We start from the raw sequence: 15,703 nt of genomic DNA on the forward strand, positions 1-15,703 counted from the left end.
AAAGCTGATGGAATGCCAGGAATTATTAGGAAAAGAATGGGGAACTAAGCAGGAAATGTTCACCCTTGCACAAATTGTGTTGCATCAGCTTCTGGAAAAGTAGTGGAAAAGATAGCAAGGACGTCTAAGACATAGAACGACAAAGGGACAAAATACATATGTCAAACTCTTACTCAGCAAGATTCAACACATTTCTGTGTAAAAGTGATACTTAAGGCGCTTGGTGCTAGGATGTAGGTAGGAACTCTGTAGTATTCAGTTCAAAAGTGCTGCAGCTAGGTTTTATTACTAAAATTGGCTTTTGCATAATCTGATACCACATCTTTCCTTTCAGAAGGGTAGTACCTGAAGTGAACTTTAAGGCTGATAACCATCCAGCTAAGTGCAGTTCCCATGTATTGGTGAGCTACCTAGAGTTCAAAGTGTGTTTGTTTTCTTAGTCTTCCATGCCCTGTGGTCTCTAGCACATTTTTCTCTCCCTGGACATGTTGTGTAGCACGTATTTTTGGGGTAGATTCAGGCTGAGATTATAATTATCCTACATACTTGTGGTCTGGCCTGGTATTATCCATCACAATACTGTCATGTGCTGGGCATCGACAACATACTTAAAAAGCTATTTTTTATGTGATATAACTCACATGTTGGGTAATCTTCTTGTAGTATTAAGGAAAACTTGCCAACACATTCAGCACAAGAGTTCCCAGAGGTTTGTTTCTGTAGCAGGTGGGCTGCATCGTGCAGGCAAGCAGTCTGAACTGCATCTTTATTACAGGTCCTTCTTTGCTGTATGGGAAGAGTTGGATGAAGTAAATGATCTGCAAAAATGTCACAGCGTTACAAAACAATGGCATGGTCTAATCCTTTCACCTCATTTCAGCTTCCCATTCCAGTCCCCGGTCATGGTTTACAAGACACTGAGCTCAAGATCCACTTGCAACTTCAGCTCCCTAGTGTCAGCCACAGCATCCCACCTTCAGACTCTCATTTTCCTTAGCACATGTAGGAGCCTGCTCTCATCTGTTCACTGAAGTGCTGCTATTCTCAATTGTCACTCCTCTAAACTGATGGTTTTTTTAAATTGCTTCAGTCCTGGAAGCTTACTTGTCCTCAGCAGTGCTGCCTGGAATACCTGCTCTGCATTTGGTTTCCTTCCCCGGGCTGCAACTCCTTTGCTTGATTCTCTTTGAGACAAACACACCATGATGCTTGGAGATTACTTGATTTCCTCACTTGAAACGGCTTCTACAGCATTATAGTGGTGACCTGCTGGCTGCCTATAAGAATGCTTTCTTCAGCTGCTTATGCAAGCACATTGTCTGTCATCCAAGAAGTCCTAGCTGGTGGAGTGCAAAGAGCAGACATGACAAAGCTGAGTAGTCACGCTTGTTATATTCCTAGAATCCCCACCAGGGAAAAATATAAATGGAAAGGATTCAAGTAAAGCAGTTGAGAATGGATAGAAGAGGGGGGAAATGACAGTAAATAAAGAGGGCCAAGCAGAACAGCAGGGTGTATGGACAGTTGGTTAAAAGCTTATCTGCCTCTTCCAATTACAGAATTGGGAAGTTTCCTCACAGATCCAAAGATCCAAATTCTTTACTCCTGAAATCCCTGTTTCCATACCTGTAGTAGTTGTTAGTACTATGCTAGCCTCATCAGTGACGTGCAAAAGTTACCTTGTTTCTGCCAAGGCCCTACAGGCTCTGCAGGGTCAGTTCTATAAACCCCCTGAAGTCTGTACCTGTCCTCATTTTTTTTTTTTTGTATGTATGTTTTCATGTGCTTTCCTTTTTTTTTTTCTTTGTTTTTTTTTCTTATAATCCCCTGTTAGCTGGGTTTTTTTTTTTTGGCTTGCCATTTCAGGTTACAAACCTAGGTACTCTCTGGAAGACTCCCTTTCCCAAGCACCTATTTTATGATGGATGGAATTAATCACTTTCTAGAGCAACACTTTGTTAAGTGATGTAGAAGCACACGGCTGCTTCCTCCATCCCAGGACCCTCCTGCCCAGCCTGTCCCTGTCCACAGCCTGTCCACACCATGGACCCAGGGTCTCTGCACACTGAGGGACACAACTGCCACTTTCTCATGTGCAGGTTCAACCAATAGCAAACCTGAAAATGTATCCCAGAGGCACACACACCATTAATAGCTCTTCAGTTGGTGTGCGTGGTGAGGTTTGTTTCTTGTTATGGTCTCCATGCTTGCTTTGTCAGGTCTGTGCCTCTGTATTTTGTTTCCAGTTTTCCCTGATTTTCCCATAGTTTCCCAACTGACAAGGTCCACAATCAGACAACCTTGCTGGAATAGACATTCTCACACTGCCACATGCCCTCATCAGTGAGTGTGACTGACCAGGTTTCGTTCCCATCTCTGCTTCCCTTATTATTTGTGCCAAATTTGTGTACCTCCATGTTCTTATTCAGGCTTCTTTATTTGCTTCTTATCCCGTGTTACATTAAAAAAAGGTCCTTCACCTTACCTTTGAAAGAGCAAGCACTCTCCTGCCACACACCCTTACACATATCTTTGCTTCTAGAGGCAGCGTAGGTTGCTCTTACAGCCCAAGTACCAAATGTTCAGATGGCCAGAGTTAGATGAATCCAACCCTGTCTGCCTAAGCTACTTTGTTTAGTAGTTTCTCGTGCTACTAAGGGCTCTTCTCATTGGGAATGATGTCAGCCATTTCTGGAGCTTGTCATGTTAGTGACTGCTTTGGGACCTGACCTCTAAAGGAGATAACGGTCATTTTTGCACCTAGCCAGATGCTGCTGAGCTTGCTGTGGGAAAGAGAGATACAGTGGTTATGAGCTAACTTCATGCTTGCTTAAGTGGACTGCATGAACGAGGTATAGTTTCCAGGGCTGCAGAACAATGGGCATCTGTGTTTCTCTGTTTCAATATCTTATAATACATATGATTAACATATTGAGCTTTGCCTTCTGAGCAGTGGAAGGAAAGTGGATCAGTGCAGGGAGCTTTGAGCATGCAATACTAGACAGCACCACAGTGCTACGACTAATGTTGCCATGTAAAATCTGCAGTTCAGGATGAATGGTGGATTCTACTGTATTTGTTTTCTGAAATGGTGGGCTTGCATACTCGGTGATCTCCCTGCAGGCAGGGCACTTCCTCCAGCATGGGGTGAGGATGGGCAGAAGAAGCCCAGAACCACTCTGGGGTTTGGGGCTCTGTTTTCAGGAAAGCTGATATTCCTGCACTTGGATCCTGTGATTTTTGTGTGTGCTTTTAAGGGTTTGCTCAGCTACTGAAGTAGTCTTCAGCAAAACACTTTTTCTAGTGGCAATGTATGGATTTCAGTAAGTGCCCACCAGGACTGCTGACTCAGGCTCTCTTGACTGTGGTTTGTGGAGGTATTTTGGAGAACTTGGTTCTGAAAGATCCAGCGAATCTGCATGGACCTACTGACGTACTTGTTTTTCTCTCTACGTACAGACCCTAATATGGTCAATGCAGGCGACATGAATGGTTCTGGCAACCTGATGGATTTTCTGGATGAGCCTTTCCCCGACGTTGGAACTTACGAAGATTTCCACACCATTGACTGGCTGCGGGAGAAATCGCGTGACACTGATCGCCACAGAAAGGTAAAGCTGTCAGGCCTTGATGTGTTTCAGCCCCTGCGTTACAGCCATCCTGGTGGCAAGAAAAACAAGCAGTTCTACAAAGTTACTGCTTCCTACCTTCTTCTATGACTGGAGGAACACTTCGAAAAGTATGGATGTGGCACGTCTTTAGTTTGTAAATAGGAAAGGGCTTCTGGCAACTTAATCAGCAGAGCTTAGCTGAAAAATGATTGGGTAGAGAAATTGTGCAGACCTTCTAGGAGGCTGAATATTTTTTGTTTTAAACACTATATACTGTATTGGCAACGTGTCTATGTTTTAATTTCAGATTACAAGCAAAAGTAAGGAATCCATATGGGAGTTCATCAAGAGTTTGCTGGATGCTTGGTCAGGATGGGTTGTAATGCTTCTCATAGGACTACTGGCAGGTACGTGTGTGTTATGCTCAGAACCATCTCACCCAAGTTTGCTGTAGTGGCGTCTGCTTCTCTTTTTACTTCAGTGTCTCTCCACTGATGTTTCAAGCTAAAAAGGCATCTATGCACCCATGCAGTTATAATTCTTAATAAAAATACCCACTTGCAAAGTCTTCTGAGGATAGCTGACCTAGAAAAAACGTTATGTACCTGTAGAGGGATTTTTCTATTGCTTTTGGAAACATGCATCTGATTGCCTTACACTCGGTGGGCTATTTTGACTTTCTGAATCTTAGATGCACCAAAACCAATTTCATTGTTAGGATTTTTCTCTTGTCTTCACTTACTTTAATTCTGCAATTAGATGTGATGTGGGGAAAATGTTGGTTGTAAGCACTCAAAGGGGAGCTTACTAAATTGCAATATCCACTGGGTTGTCTTCTTTATATGTGTACGAAGGGAAAATACAGTTTCAGTCTCAGTTTCAGATCTGCTTCCAGGCCAGACAGACATTACACATTTAACAGCCTGCTTAAACTCAAATGGCAAATTCATTAATTTCCCAAACTTCTCCTGTTTTCTGCTCAGTTTAGCACATCTTCCAACTTGGAAAGCTGCACTTCTCTAACCAAGCCGAAACAACTGCCATTTCTTATGCTTTTTCAGTGATGTCAGAGTGCTCTTGTATCATGCTGCTTGGCAAAAGTATGATGGGAAGTTTCACACATGGTGTGAATCCCCTGCTTACCAACTGTCAAGTTAATACGTTTATTACAGTTGATCAGGAGCCTCAGAAGTACTGGGGATGTTCTTGAGAAAATGTTGCTGAAGTGTCATTTTTGGTAAATTATGTTATTTATATTATATATATCATATATAATATACCGTATATAATTATATATAATAATATATATTATATATAATATTATATCTATAGAGATATTTTTTTGCACAAAAGCTTTGATAGGAGGGTGGGATCGGAAGAGAATCCGATATAGACTATGTACTACCAGAACTGCTAAATTCTGCCTAAAGGCCAGGATTAGCCTTATCTGGGATGAAGAATTATGCTTGAAATAAAGTTAGAGCAAGCCCTTGACAGCTCTAGTCACCTCTTGCAAGCTTGTCAGTAATCCCCTCACTCATACAGTGAAGTTGGTATACACTCACACACTTCCATTTTAGTGAAAATACTCCAGAAGCTTTGTTTCAGTTCAAGTTTGCAATGAAATCTCATGCTGAAATCCTCAAGGTTGTTGAAAGCTGACCTCTGGTAAGCCCTAGCGCTGCCCTAAAATACATCCAGCTTGGGAATGATGGTTGAGGGCAAGCTGCAGCTAAGATACGTTAGCTTTTGCAACGTTTTCAGTTACAAATGCAGAGCAACGTGGTTTGTCTCAGAGTCAAATCAATTTAGTCTGTTTTTAGACTAAAAGGACAAGGACTTGTGAATCGGCTAGAGAACAAAAATCACCTGCATGCTCCTGATCTGGGATGAGCCCTGTAGACTTTTTCTGCTTAGCATTCTGTGCTTTCAGTGTTTCTGGGGCAAGGCAAAGATGGAGAGTCACCATCCCAGCCTCAGCAAGGTGTAAACACACCTTTGATGAGCAGGGTGTGTGTGTGTGTGTGTTACTGGTGCATGGACGAGGTTTCTTAAGCAGGTTTGAGGAGGGAGTAAATGAGTTTGGTGGGTTGGTCAAGAGGCACTTCATATTGTTTCCTTCTGTACTTGAAATACCACCTGCTCAGAGAAGATGGCCTGCCATGTGTGGTTCCATGGGGTTGCATGGACCAGACTGGCTCCTCCATGGTCCCTCTTGTCCTGCTGCACAGGCAGAAGCTACTGCTGCTCTAAGGGGAGCTGTATCTGTATGTTTTGAGTAACACCAACGTATATTGAAAATGAAGCAGCAGCCATTTGGGCTCAGAGCAAAGTTTCACGAGTGACTGTGGACACATAAATTAGCTTGAGTGGGTGCTGCTGCAGTCCGACACAGCTAGAACCCAGGCTCTTTCAGAGACACGTGGAGGGAGAATATGGTGTGTAACTCTGTCAAGTGGCTGGAAAGGCACTAAGGAGCTTCTGGAAATGATGTCTTAGGAGCCAGAGCTTGCTCATTTCAGGAAGGGGAAAAGAGCAGTAACACTCACAAATGCTGTTTGGTGTGGAGATTGTATGAAAAGTGCTTACACTATGTGCCAGAAAAAGATGCTGAGCACTACCTGGGGCGGTCTTTGACAGAGAGTTTATTCTTTCTGGAGAAGTACAAAGCAACTTATGGGGAAATTAACCTAAAAATTTTAGGTGTAGGTGCCAAATTTTTAAGGTATTTTTCATCTGTAAGGAATTCTGAGTTTCTACTGTGGCCATCCTGCCAGCAGACCAGTGGGCATCCCTCCACCTAACAATTATTACTAGCCAACTGAACTATATGCTATATATAGATCACCAAAAGAGCCTGTGTTTTCTAAACTGTGTGACATAAAGTACTATCATACTAATGCTGAAATGTTCTGGAGCTGACAGTGCAAATAATCCCCTTTGCAATTCAGTGCTGTGCCACTTGGGTGATGCTATTTTCTGGCACAGGTGCATCAGGAAAACTATGTTTTCAAAGCAAAGTTTTAGCATTCTTATTAGGGCATTGTAAAGGATAAGTATTGGCCAAGGATAAGCATAAACTAAAGGAAAAGGAGAGATGCAAAAGGCTCATATCTAAAATGAAGTTCAGCATTTCCTAACTTTGGAGTGCTCTGTTGTTTTTCATTCCAGGCAGGTTACATAGAAGGGGGAGCAAGTTCAGTTCCTTTAGTGGGAGAAGTACGGAGTTAAACTTATGCTTTATTGAGTCTAGATAGTCATGATAAGCACAAGGAACTAAGGGCTTGACTTTCTGAGGTGCTGAACAGTCTGCAACTCCCATTAATTTCATTTAAAGTTGCGATGACTCAGAACTTTGAAAACTCTAGTCCTGGTCATGTGTCTTGTGAAGGTTCACTGTTGCACTATTATATTGTAAATGGTGGCTCTCCCTTCTCATTATTCTTCTCTGTAAAGCATGTGTAGTAAATTGCATGTCACATTTTCCTCCTTATGTGGATCCGAAAGCATTTGGCAGAAGGGATTAGATCACCTGCAAAATTAAGTACATTTTCCTAGAGGTACTGGAGTGCATGTGAGCTTGTTATATTTGAGAACTGAATTCTTGTTCCTCACTCTGTATGTTAACTTTATTGGGGAAAAATGGTCAAAAGCCTACCTGCCTTTGCACCTTCTTTGCACTCTATGAAGCATTAGTACTCAGTTGCCTGGTTAAGTGTGATGTGAGCTTTGAAGATTGGGTCAACTACAGAGGATGATAAAGGTCCATGGAGAGATGCAAGAGGCACAGCATTTGGTGCTTATGTCCAGGGGATGAGGATTCTTTGTACAGTTTCCTGAAACTTTCAGAAAACTGGAAGAGAACGTAGAGCTTGCTGCAAAGCTCAGTAAGCTGTGCACACTGACATTACCAGCGACACAGTGATTTATCATCATCTAAGAATATGGTTCATTGTTTCCATAGAAACTTGGGAAAATGGAAGCGAGTAAGCAAGAGAAAGGCAAGGTCTTCACGAAAGAAAATAATTGGTACAGACATCATTACTCCCTTCTGCAGCCTTTTTTGTTGGCCTTGTCTAGTGTATATCTTAATTCTTCAGAGTATTCCCACACAACAAAAAGACTTCACTGTTACCTAGTCACGTTGCTGCTCAGTGTGGGGACAAGGATCCTTCTTAAGGGGGTGAGAATATTTACTTAGATGTAAGCCTCTGCGAACACTAGTTTGTTTTCTGTCCTATAGAATAAAAGACAAGTTACATGTACCTGAATTATTTGAAATGGTTTTCTTTTCCTCCTGCACAGAAATGAAACTCAGAAAACTTTAGTTCCAGGTCAAATAAACTGGCTCCTGAACCCACCTGTGTGCCCCAGCTGCTAGGATAAAGGGGAGCAGCCCCACCACTGCTTCATGTAATTGCATTTTAGCAGGAGCCACAAAGCTAAAAGTTTTGGAAACGTTAAACCATTTTGCATTTGCCGAAGCATTGTTTTTCAGTGGTTTAGCCCCAGTAAACTCTTCCAAATCCATTACTGGTTTCCTGAAATTGTATTTAAAATGACGTGCAAAAATAATGATGACTTCTACTTTCCACTGTATATGAGAGGGGTGTGGAAAATACTAAAGGACTCTTCAATCAGTTGGTGGCTTAATGCTTTCCAGAGCCCCTGGACACGCGGACCGAACACAGGTCTGCCGTTCTGTGTTCTGGTCGCTCCCAGCCTTCCCCTTCCTGCTGGTGCTGGTTTCGGGAGGACACATCTGATCCCGGGGGCTGGGAATTACCGCTGGTGGAAACGCCCCAGAAAAACAGGATTTTCTTTTCTTGTGTCTGGCCCCGGCAAGTTTTCCCGTGTCTGTGTCCGATGACCACCGGGTGTCACTGTAGCTCTGTATATGCTGGGGAAATCTGCAAGGAATCTGCTAGCTACACAGAGGATTTGAAGGGTAATTTTATTCTGCGTTCTCGGATTGCTAGTGAATGAACGTATGGGGAGCACGATTCCGTTAAGTTCATAAGTCAGAATCTATATTGTTTCTGCGCTGAAATCTTCCTTCTAAAATGTTGTAGCAAAGCTATAGGAAAACATAATGTATCCTCCTCCTCCCCTATACCTGAAATACGGAATGCGGTTTGAGACCTGCAGCTCAGGATGAAGTCCTCCTTATCTCAGTCAAATGGTACCCCTACCTGGGACAGACTGCAGGATCAGGCTCTATATCAGTTATGCCTTCTCTACTTGGCAGTCAGTAAATATGGAAATGATAACGTTTAAAATAAAAAGCTAATGAGAGAGTATTGAAGGTCAGACAACAAGCTGGCTGTTTCTTTGCACACGTTGTTGCCCTCTGTTCTTTGGTATATTCATGCTTACATTGCAGCTGCTTCCCCAAATCATAGTTGTGGGGTTGGTTTTTTTTTTGCTGTTGTTATAATTAGATTTATTTTCCTTGCAACTTGATATTTTTTAATGCCAGTTTCTTTTTCTGCATTTCTTTTCCCAGGCACATTAGCCGGAGTGATAGATTTAGCTGTGGATTGGATGACAGACCTGAAGGAGGGTGTCTGCCTGTCTGCCTTCTGGTACAGCCACGAGCAGTGCTGCTGGACGTCTAATGAAACGACATTTGATGACAGGGACAAATGTCCCCAGTGGCAGAAATGGTCTGAACTTCTTGTAAGCCAGTCTGAGGTATGGGAGACCTGATTAGGTTGTGGTCACAGCAGTCCAGCAATGCCTTTTTTCTTACTTCCTGATGTTCTCTCCAGAGAGCTGCTCTGAAAGAGAAAGTAATGAACCAAGTACGCTGCAAAAAAAGACATTTCCACAGCCATTATGTGCTTAACTTGGAAGAGGTCTTATTGTTCCAGTGTTGTGTATAATGGAAAACTGCAAGATCACTCTCTCTTTTTATCAGTATTGAACCAAAAGTGTTTCATAACACTCATAATCACCAGGGGACCTGAGCTGCTGTCCAATTTTTGTCTTTTAAACACAACTTTATGGGACAAAAATGGTGATCCCTGACAAATACATTTAAGAGGAAATGTTTGGGGTTGCAGATGGTTTTTATGTATTCAAATGCTGTGAGTAGTAGTGTGAGCTGTGTAAGATCTGCGTAACAAAAATTGAATATGACATGGAGGTGGAATGAATGTGACTTTGAAGAGAACTGGCTTAAGTATGTAATGTGGCTTTTAAAAAATATCTGGTAGTGCAGTTTGGTCAATAATAGGAGAGGAAAATATGTACTTCTGTGGCATAGATAATCTCCAGCCAGGCAATTAAAAAATGGATGACGTGGAGAGGTTGTCTCAGGTCTTCCCCTTGTGTGGAGGTAGTCTGGTGCTGCAGAATGAGGGCACCTTCATCATCATACAAGTTTGTCATTCACTTTTCCTTCAGTGCTGGTTTGGGTTTACAGTACAAGCGGCTTCTGTGAATATGTATAGCCCAGTTTCCATAGTTCTGAAAAGCCATAGTGGGGTGCTCACTCTTCCTGAATATTTCCACCATTTAATGCAGGCAAAAGTCTCTGCACTGTTGCCAGTCCACAGCGCCAAGCTTCCCTTTGCCAGAGGTTTGCTAGGTTCGCGCTAGTCTTCATCAGCAGATGGTTTGCGTGGTTGTGTCTGTCACACTGAAGAAATATTACCCTGGTATAAAGTTGCAGGGCTGGGGATGATGTTGTAATTTAAGAGGACAAAAATACGTGGGAAGGGGAAAAAGAGGAGACTGTTAAAATTGTTATGGGATTTGGAAATCCTGTGCATGTGTTCGACATGCTGTTACTATGAAAAGCTGGAATATAAAAACGGAGCATATCTTGCAGAAAATTTATTGCTTTTGGCTACTACTTAAAATCAGCAATCATGACTGTTGTATGCTGTGGCCTATAGGGAAGGTATCAGCTAGGAGGGCACTGTGAAACTTTACTGTGTTCACACTGAGCTTCTCATGCCCTAGTCATGATGAAAAAAAGGGTTCATCTTGGCTTAGTTTTAGGATCTTTCTCAAAACAAATGGGCCTCTGAGTTCTGTGGGGTTTTGGCTGCCATGGCCCAATGAATGCTATAAATATTAATAATAAAGCTGTCTATTGCTGTTACACTGAAATCACAGGCAAAGCCCAACAAAAATGTAAATATGGAAAGTAAAAATTCTGTTTGGTAGCAAAAGTCTTAGGATTTGGGAAAGTTTTGCATTATTCCTGTAGCTGTAGAGGACTTGAGGAGGGATCAAAATACACTGAATTTGACTGAGATTCAGGATAATTTTACGAGTTTGTTTTGTTTTGGTGGTTTGGTTTTTGGGGGTTTTGTTGTTTTTTTTTTTTGTTTTTTTTTTTTTTTTGTTTTTTTTTTTTTTTTTTGTTGGTGGTGGGTTTGGGGGGTTTTGTTTGTTTGTTTGTTTTTTTATTGCTTCACTTTGTGCCTGACATTTGCATAACAGCCCTTATAAAACAGCAGTGGACAGAAGGACTAATTTGGAGCACATTTTAGACAAATGTGCTTTGGAACAGTATCCTTAAGGGTACTTTGGTCAGAAATGTCTTCTCATCATAGCCAAAGAAACTGACATTCAGAGGACTAAGACTTAGATCAGTTCTTCCATGTGATTTAGACAATTTATGGCTATGATAAACCATGTACATATGTTCTGACTGAGAATTGTGACATGTTCTATGGTATCTCTTGAAAAATGTTTTAATTTTAGTCCTATAAAATGAGCCCAAAGCAGAGTCTTGATGTAGATTATTATGGAAAACATAATAGCACATCAGATACATACCAGGCTAAGTTTTCTTCCCTGATCGCTGTTTGTAGGTGAATTATATACTTCATCTCTCTGTTCCTAAACTGCTTTCAAGGAGCAGGTGAAGTGGGGTTTTTTTTTGATGAAAGACTGTTTCAAACCCTCAAATTCACTGGAGGAGAGGATGTGTTAAAGCACATCAGGTGCCACCCACTTTAGGTAGATCTCTGGCAAGTATCTGGTGACCTGGACCTTCCCCTGTTCTGCAGATTCAGCTAGGTCCCAACCTTAGCTTCACTAGAATTGAGGACCACATTTCTGGGGCCTTACAGCTATCCAGGGTAAAGGAAAGGACCCCAAGTCTTCCATGTCTCGTGATGCTGTGTCCGGCGACAGACTGGATTCCCATCTCAGGGCTTCTGGATCTCCTGTCATGAAGCTGAGACCTGCAAGACAGGGAAGCCCCTTTATACCTGGAATCCAGTTTTGCAGCCTTGAATCTCTCAGTCTTGAGAGCCCGGAGGAGACACACTGATGTAATGTCCACAGGAGGGCGTCTGCAAACTGTGAGATTCCCCAGCCGAGTTACAGTAGAGCTTTGGGTCTCTGGAGGAAACAAACATTGGATAGCATCCTGAGGGATGTGGTTTATTTCAGCATTCTGAGTTTGGGAGGGTTGTTTTCAGTTGTGTTCCATTTGTACCTGAACTGGACTGACGCCAGATCTGAAATACTGCTTGGTCTTGCAAACTAAAACACAACGTTTTTCTCAGTTCCTGTACTTGCTCTGTTACTGTTGCTGCCAGGGTAAATCCTTCGAGCCACTAGCAGAGTGGAAAAGATCTTGGCGGGATCATCTTTACTGGTGAGCTTTTTTTGGTCTCTGATTCCCATGTACATGCCTAGGACTGATTCAGGGCCTTAGTAATGAATGGCATGTAAATGAATGAGAAATGAGCCATTTGCTATACCGAGTTACTATTACTTCACTTCCCAAAGGTTTGTGTTTTTTCATTATTATTAATCATTATAAACTGCTGCAGTTGGACCTGCAGAATGCCAGGTATCTGGAAAATGTAACAGTGAGAGTTGTCCCAGTGGATAGGACTGAACTCACCATGTAGACTCTTGTGGGGTCCTGCCACAGTGCACTAGGTGTATGTGTTGACTGCAGTAATACGTTGACGCAGTATTCATCAGATGTGAAAGAAGAAGTAGTAAAAAGAAACAAAGTTAATTTGACTCCAGTGAGTTTAGAAGCAAAACTGCAGCTTTCACTCAATGTTGTAGGATCAAATTGTTCTAACGGCATTGGTCTTCTTTGGAGTTACTCCAGTTCACACTGACAGGAGAATTTTGCCCTGGGGCAACATGTCCAGAGTTTTCTCTACAGGAAGAGTAAATATTGTCATAGCTGTTTGTAATTGAAAGCACTAGGAGAAGACATTCATGAAGACAAGACTGTCTTCAGCTGTAGCAACAAAGATCCATGGTTACTACAGACAGATGTCAGTCACTGTAAGCATGGGATCCATGACTGCTCAGTCTCAGGGCATTGGAGAATGGCACTGTATTGCTGCTGTTATTCTGCTGTTATCAGCAAAGCCTGCTTCAGCAAGCACAAGAGGACCTTAACAAATTGTCGTTCTTCCAAAGAAATCCATGAGGATAAGAGCAATGGTTCTCTTACTGCCTTTTCACATGGACAGAGACCTGGAAAATGAGGCCAGCAAGCATCCATGTTAAAAGTTGATTCCTTGCAAGTTTGCAAACAGGGGAGTCTTCTCAGCTCTAGATTTTTTATGACTGGGAACTGTGTTTTGTCAGCTCTGTTAACTGAAGACACAATACAAGTGATTAATGCTTGTTTTCCTGCTCGATTTATCATAATGTTGATATCCAGGCTGCTGTTCTGCAGAGCAAAGATAGGGGCCCCCATGTTCTTGAGCAGCTGGGATTGCATCCGGTAGGAAGAGTTCAGTTAAAGGTGAAGGATTCGTACCAATTCATGCGCTGAAGTTCATCTTGGTTTTTATTCTGTAGTGTCATGTTGCTAGAGGAGATTGTTTGAAGGCTTAATCTCCTTAAAAAGGTTTAATGTGTGTCAGTTTGATGCCTCTGACTAGATTCTGTGTTGTATGTGTAGGTAGAGTGCTTGAAATTAATCGAAAAAATTATGCTTGTGAATAGGAAGGGGTTCTAAGCCAGATTTTAACAACGGTTTTGACTTGGCCACTAGAGACAGGTAGAAAGCTTGAAGGTCACTATTGACTATGCCTTCACTATGGCACTGCACAGTCAACTGACGCTAATTATTATTGGCATTTCTATTTTGTCAGTGAAGTAAAGCTATTTAGTTTGAAGACAGGTTTTATTATTGACTAGAATGTTTTTAAAATATCAGGGCAAAAATGGCTGAGATGTGTCTGGATTGTATCTGCCAAGCTATTGTGTTTGTAAACATTTTTCAACCCTATCATAGATAGCATCATGTAGAAGGAAAGGATTAATGTATGGTTTTACCCTTACCATTTGTGAACTAGCTACTGATATACACAGGGGTGTCGTTTTAAAAGATCAGCATCTGCATGGAGAGGTAACCTTTTAATACCAGCCCTCAGAAAAAGATGTATCCCTGTCATCCATCATTGGATGAACACAGCAGCTTCCATCATTAGGTGCTTTTTTTATCACTAATTATTTTTGCCCTTATGACAGACTTGTTTGACATTTTGCAACTTTTTGTGGTTGGCTTAATTTTTAAGTCCTTGAAAGATATTTTTAAGGTGCTTGGGTCCCTTGCAAACGGACTGTATGGACCTGTCTAAGTATGTATTAGAATGCTGCTTCTTTCCATGAGTAATAGAATTGTTGAACTGTATGAAATAATTTCTCCTTCCTGAGGAAAAGCAACAGCTATCATATAAATGAAAAGACCAGGTTCCATGCCATCATAATCCCTAGTAGAAGTGTGAGTTTTACCATCCTGCATTTGTCTAACAATGTTTGTTACTGTTATTTTTCTAGGGTGCAAGTGCTTACATTCTAAACTATTTTCTATACATTATGTGGGCTCTATGTTTTGCTTTCCTGGCAGTCTCCCTGGTCAGAGTGTTTGCACCCTATGCCTGTGGCTCTGGAATCCCAGAGGTGAGTTTCTCTTTGTGGGTAGGTATTGAAATACCAAACAAACCAAAGAAATAATAATTTGACACCTTTTCTGATTTCAGAACTGTCCTGTGAGATAGTATAGGAACAAGAAGATTGCCTTTCTGTCTCATCTGCTTTCATTCCTCTAACATGCCTTTATGGTGCTTATCAAAATCGTTCATTGTATAAGAAGTTCAAATGCTGCTGTGACAGGTTAATGCACATCATACCTCACTGCCAGAGCCTGAATTAAAAATCAGCAGCTCCCAGTCATCACTTTATGGGCTCCAAATTTTTGTGGCTGAGACACATACTCACCATAAGATTCTACAGAATTTTCTTTGGGTTAAATTACTTGGCCCAGTTACAAACTCAGTCATTTTCTAGTCTAGGCTTTAAACGAAACCAAAATAAAATGAAGAGGTTTCCTAAGCTGCTGAAGATGCAAGATGCCAATCATTTGGGATGCCTGAAAAGTGTCTGGCTTTCATCTTCTGCAAATTGCGTCCTTGTAGACAATGTTATGCTGTTGTGCCAGCATTATGGCAGCCAAAAATCTTACTTGCTTTTCAATATTTTACATACTGAGTGTCGGCCCGTATTTAAGCTGTTAAAATGAGGAATCCTGTAATTCAAGCAACATAACTACTCAAGATTTTTTCAATCAGAGAAGTCTTCTGTTAGAAGTGCTATAGGATCACTGGGATTAGTAAGAATCTGGCAGACAGAATCAACAGCCCAAATTTTAGGAATCTTGGCTTTCTTTTCTTTTTTTTTTAATCTCTAGGAGAACCATTCAAATATTTCATGGTCAATTAGGACATCCCCTCCCCAATAATTTGAAATATTTAAATAATTTCCATGTTTCAAATTGCTCACATGTATGTGTTTCTTATGTATTTGATATATATATTATTGATATATAAGTGGTTTTAAAAAGTTTTCATGGTTAACTGTAAATCTAGTTTCCAAGTGATAAATATCTCATGTGAGGTGATGCTCAGTTTCAGCCTGTTTCCAGGGCTACAGTCCAAACCCAAATCCCACCTTGGAGCCTGTGTGTCATGCATGTACATTGTGCTGCATTCTAGCCATTCATATGCAAAATTAAGAGGAAATCTGTACAAATAAGATCTCCTGGACTTTCTTATTTCATAACACTTGCATGTTTTTATGGCATGGCC

General features: G+C 41.5%; 1 protein-coding gene across 3 annotated transcripts in view; it reads left to right on the forward strand.

The window, feature by feature from the left end:
* The window catches only part of CLCN4 (chloride voltage-gated channel 4), a 43,756-nt gene that overhangs the window by 10,899 nt on the left and 17,154 nt on the right, over positions 1-15,703 (forward strand). For all 3 annotated transcript variants that reach the window (XM_061459897.1, XM_061459899.1, XM_061459898.1), the window contains exons 2-5: positions 3,460-3,611; positions 3,919-4,018; positions 9,118-9,305; positions 14,397-14,519. In XM_061459897.1, the coding sequence (XP_061315881.1) occupies positions 3,460-3,611; positions 3,919-4,018; positions 9,118-9,305; positions 14,397-14,519 (563 nt within the window). The remainder of the gene's footprint in view (positions 1-3,459; positions 3,612-3,918; positions 4,019-9,117; positions 9,306-14,396; positions 14,520-15,703) is intronic.

The sequence above is a fragment of the Pezoporus flaviventris genome, unplaced genomic scaffold, assembly GCF_033815535.1.
Source record: "Pezoporus flaviventris isolate CSIRO_AGI_PZ_B2104156 unplaced genomic scaffold, CSIRO_AGI_Pfla_v1 ptg000030l, whole genome shotgun sequence".
In the NCBI taxonomy this organism is placed as follows: domain Eukaryota; kingdom Metazoa; phylum Chordata; class Aves; order Psittaciformes; family Psittacidae; genus Pezoporus; species Pezoporus flaviventris.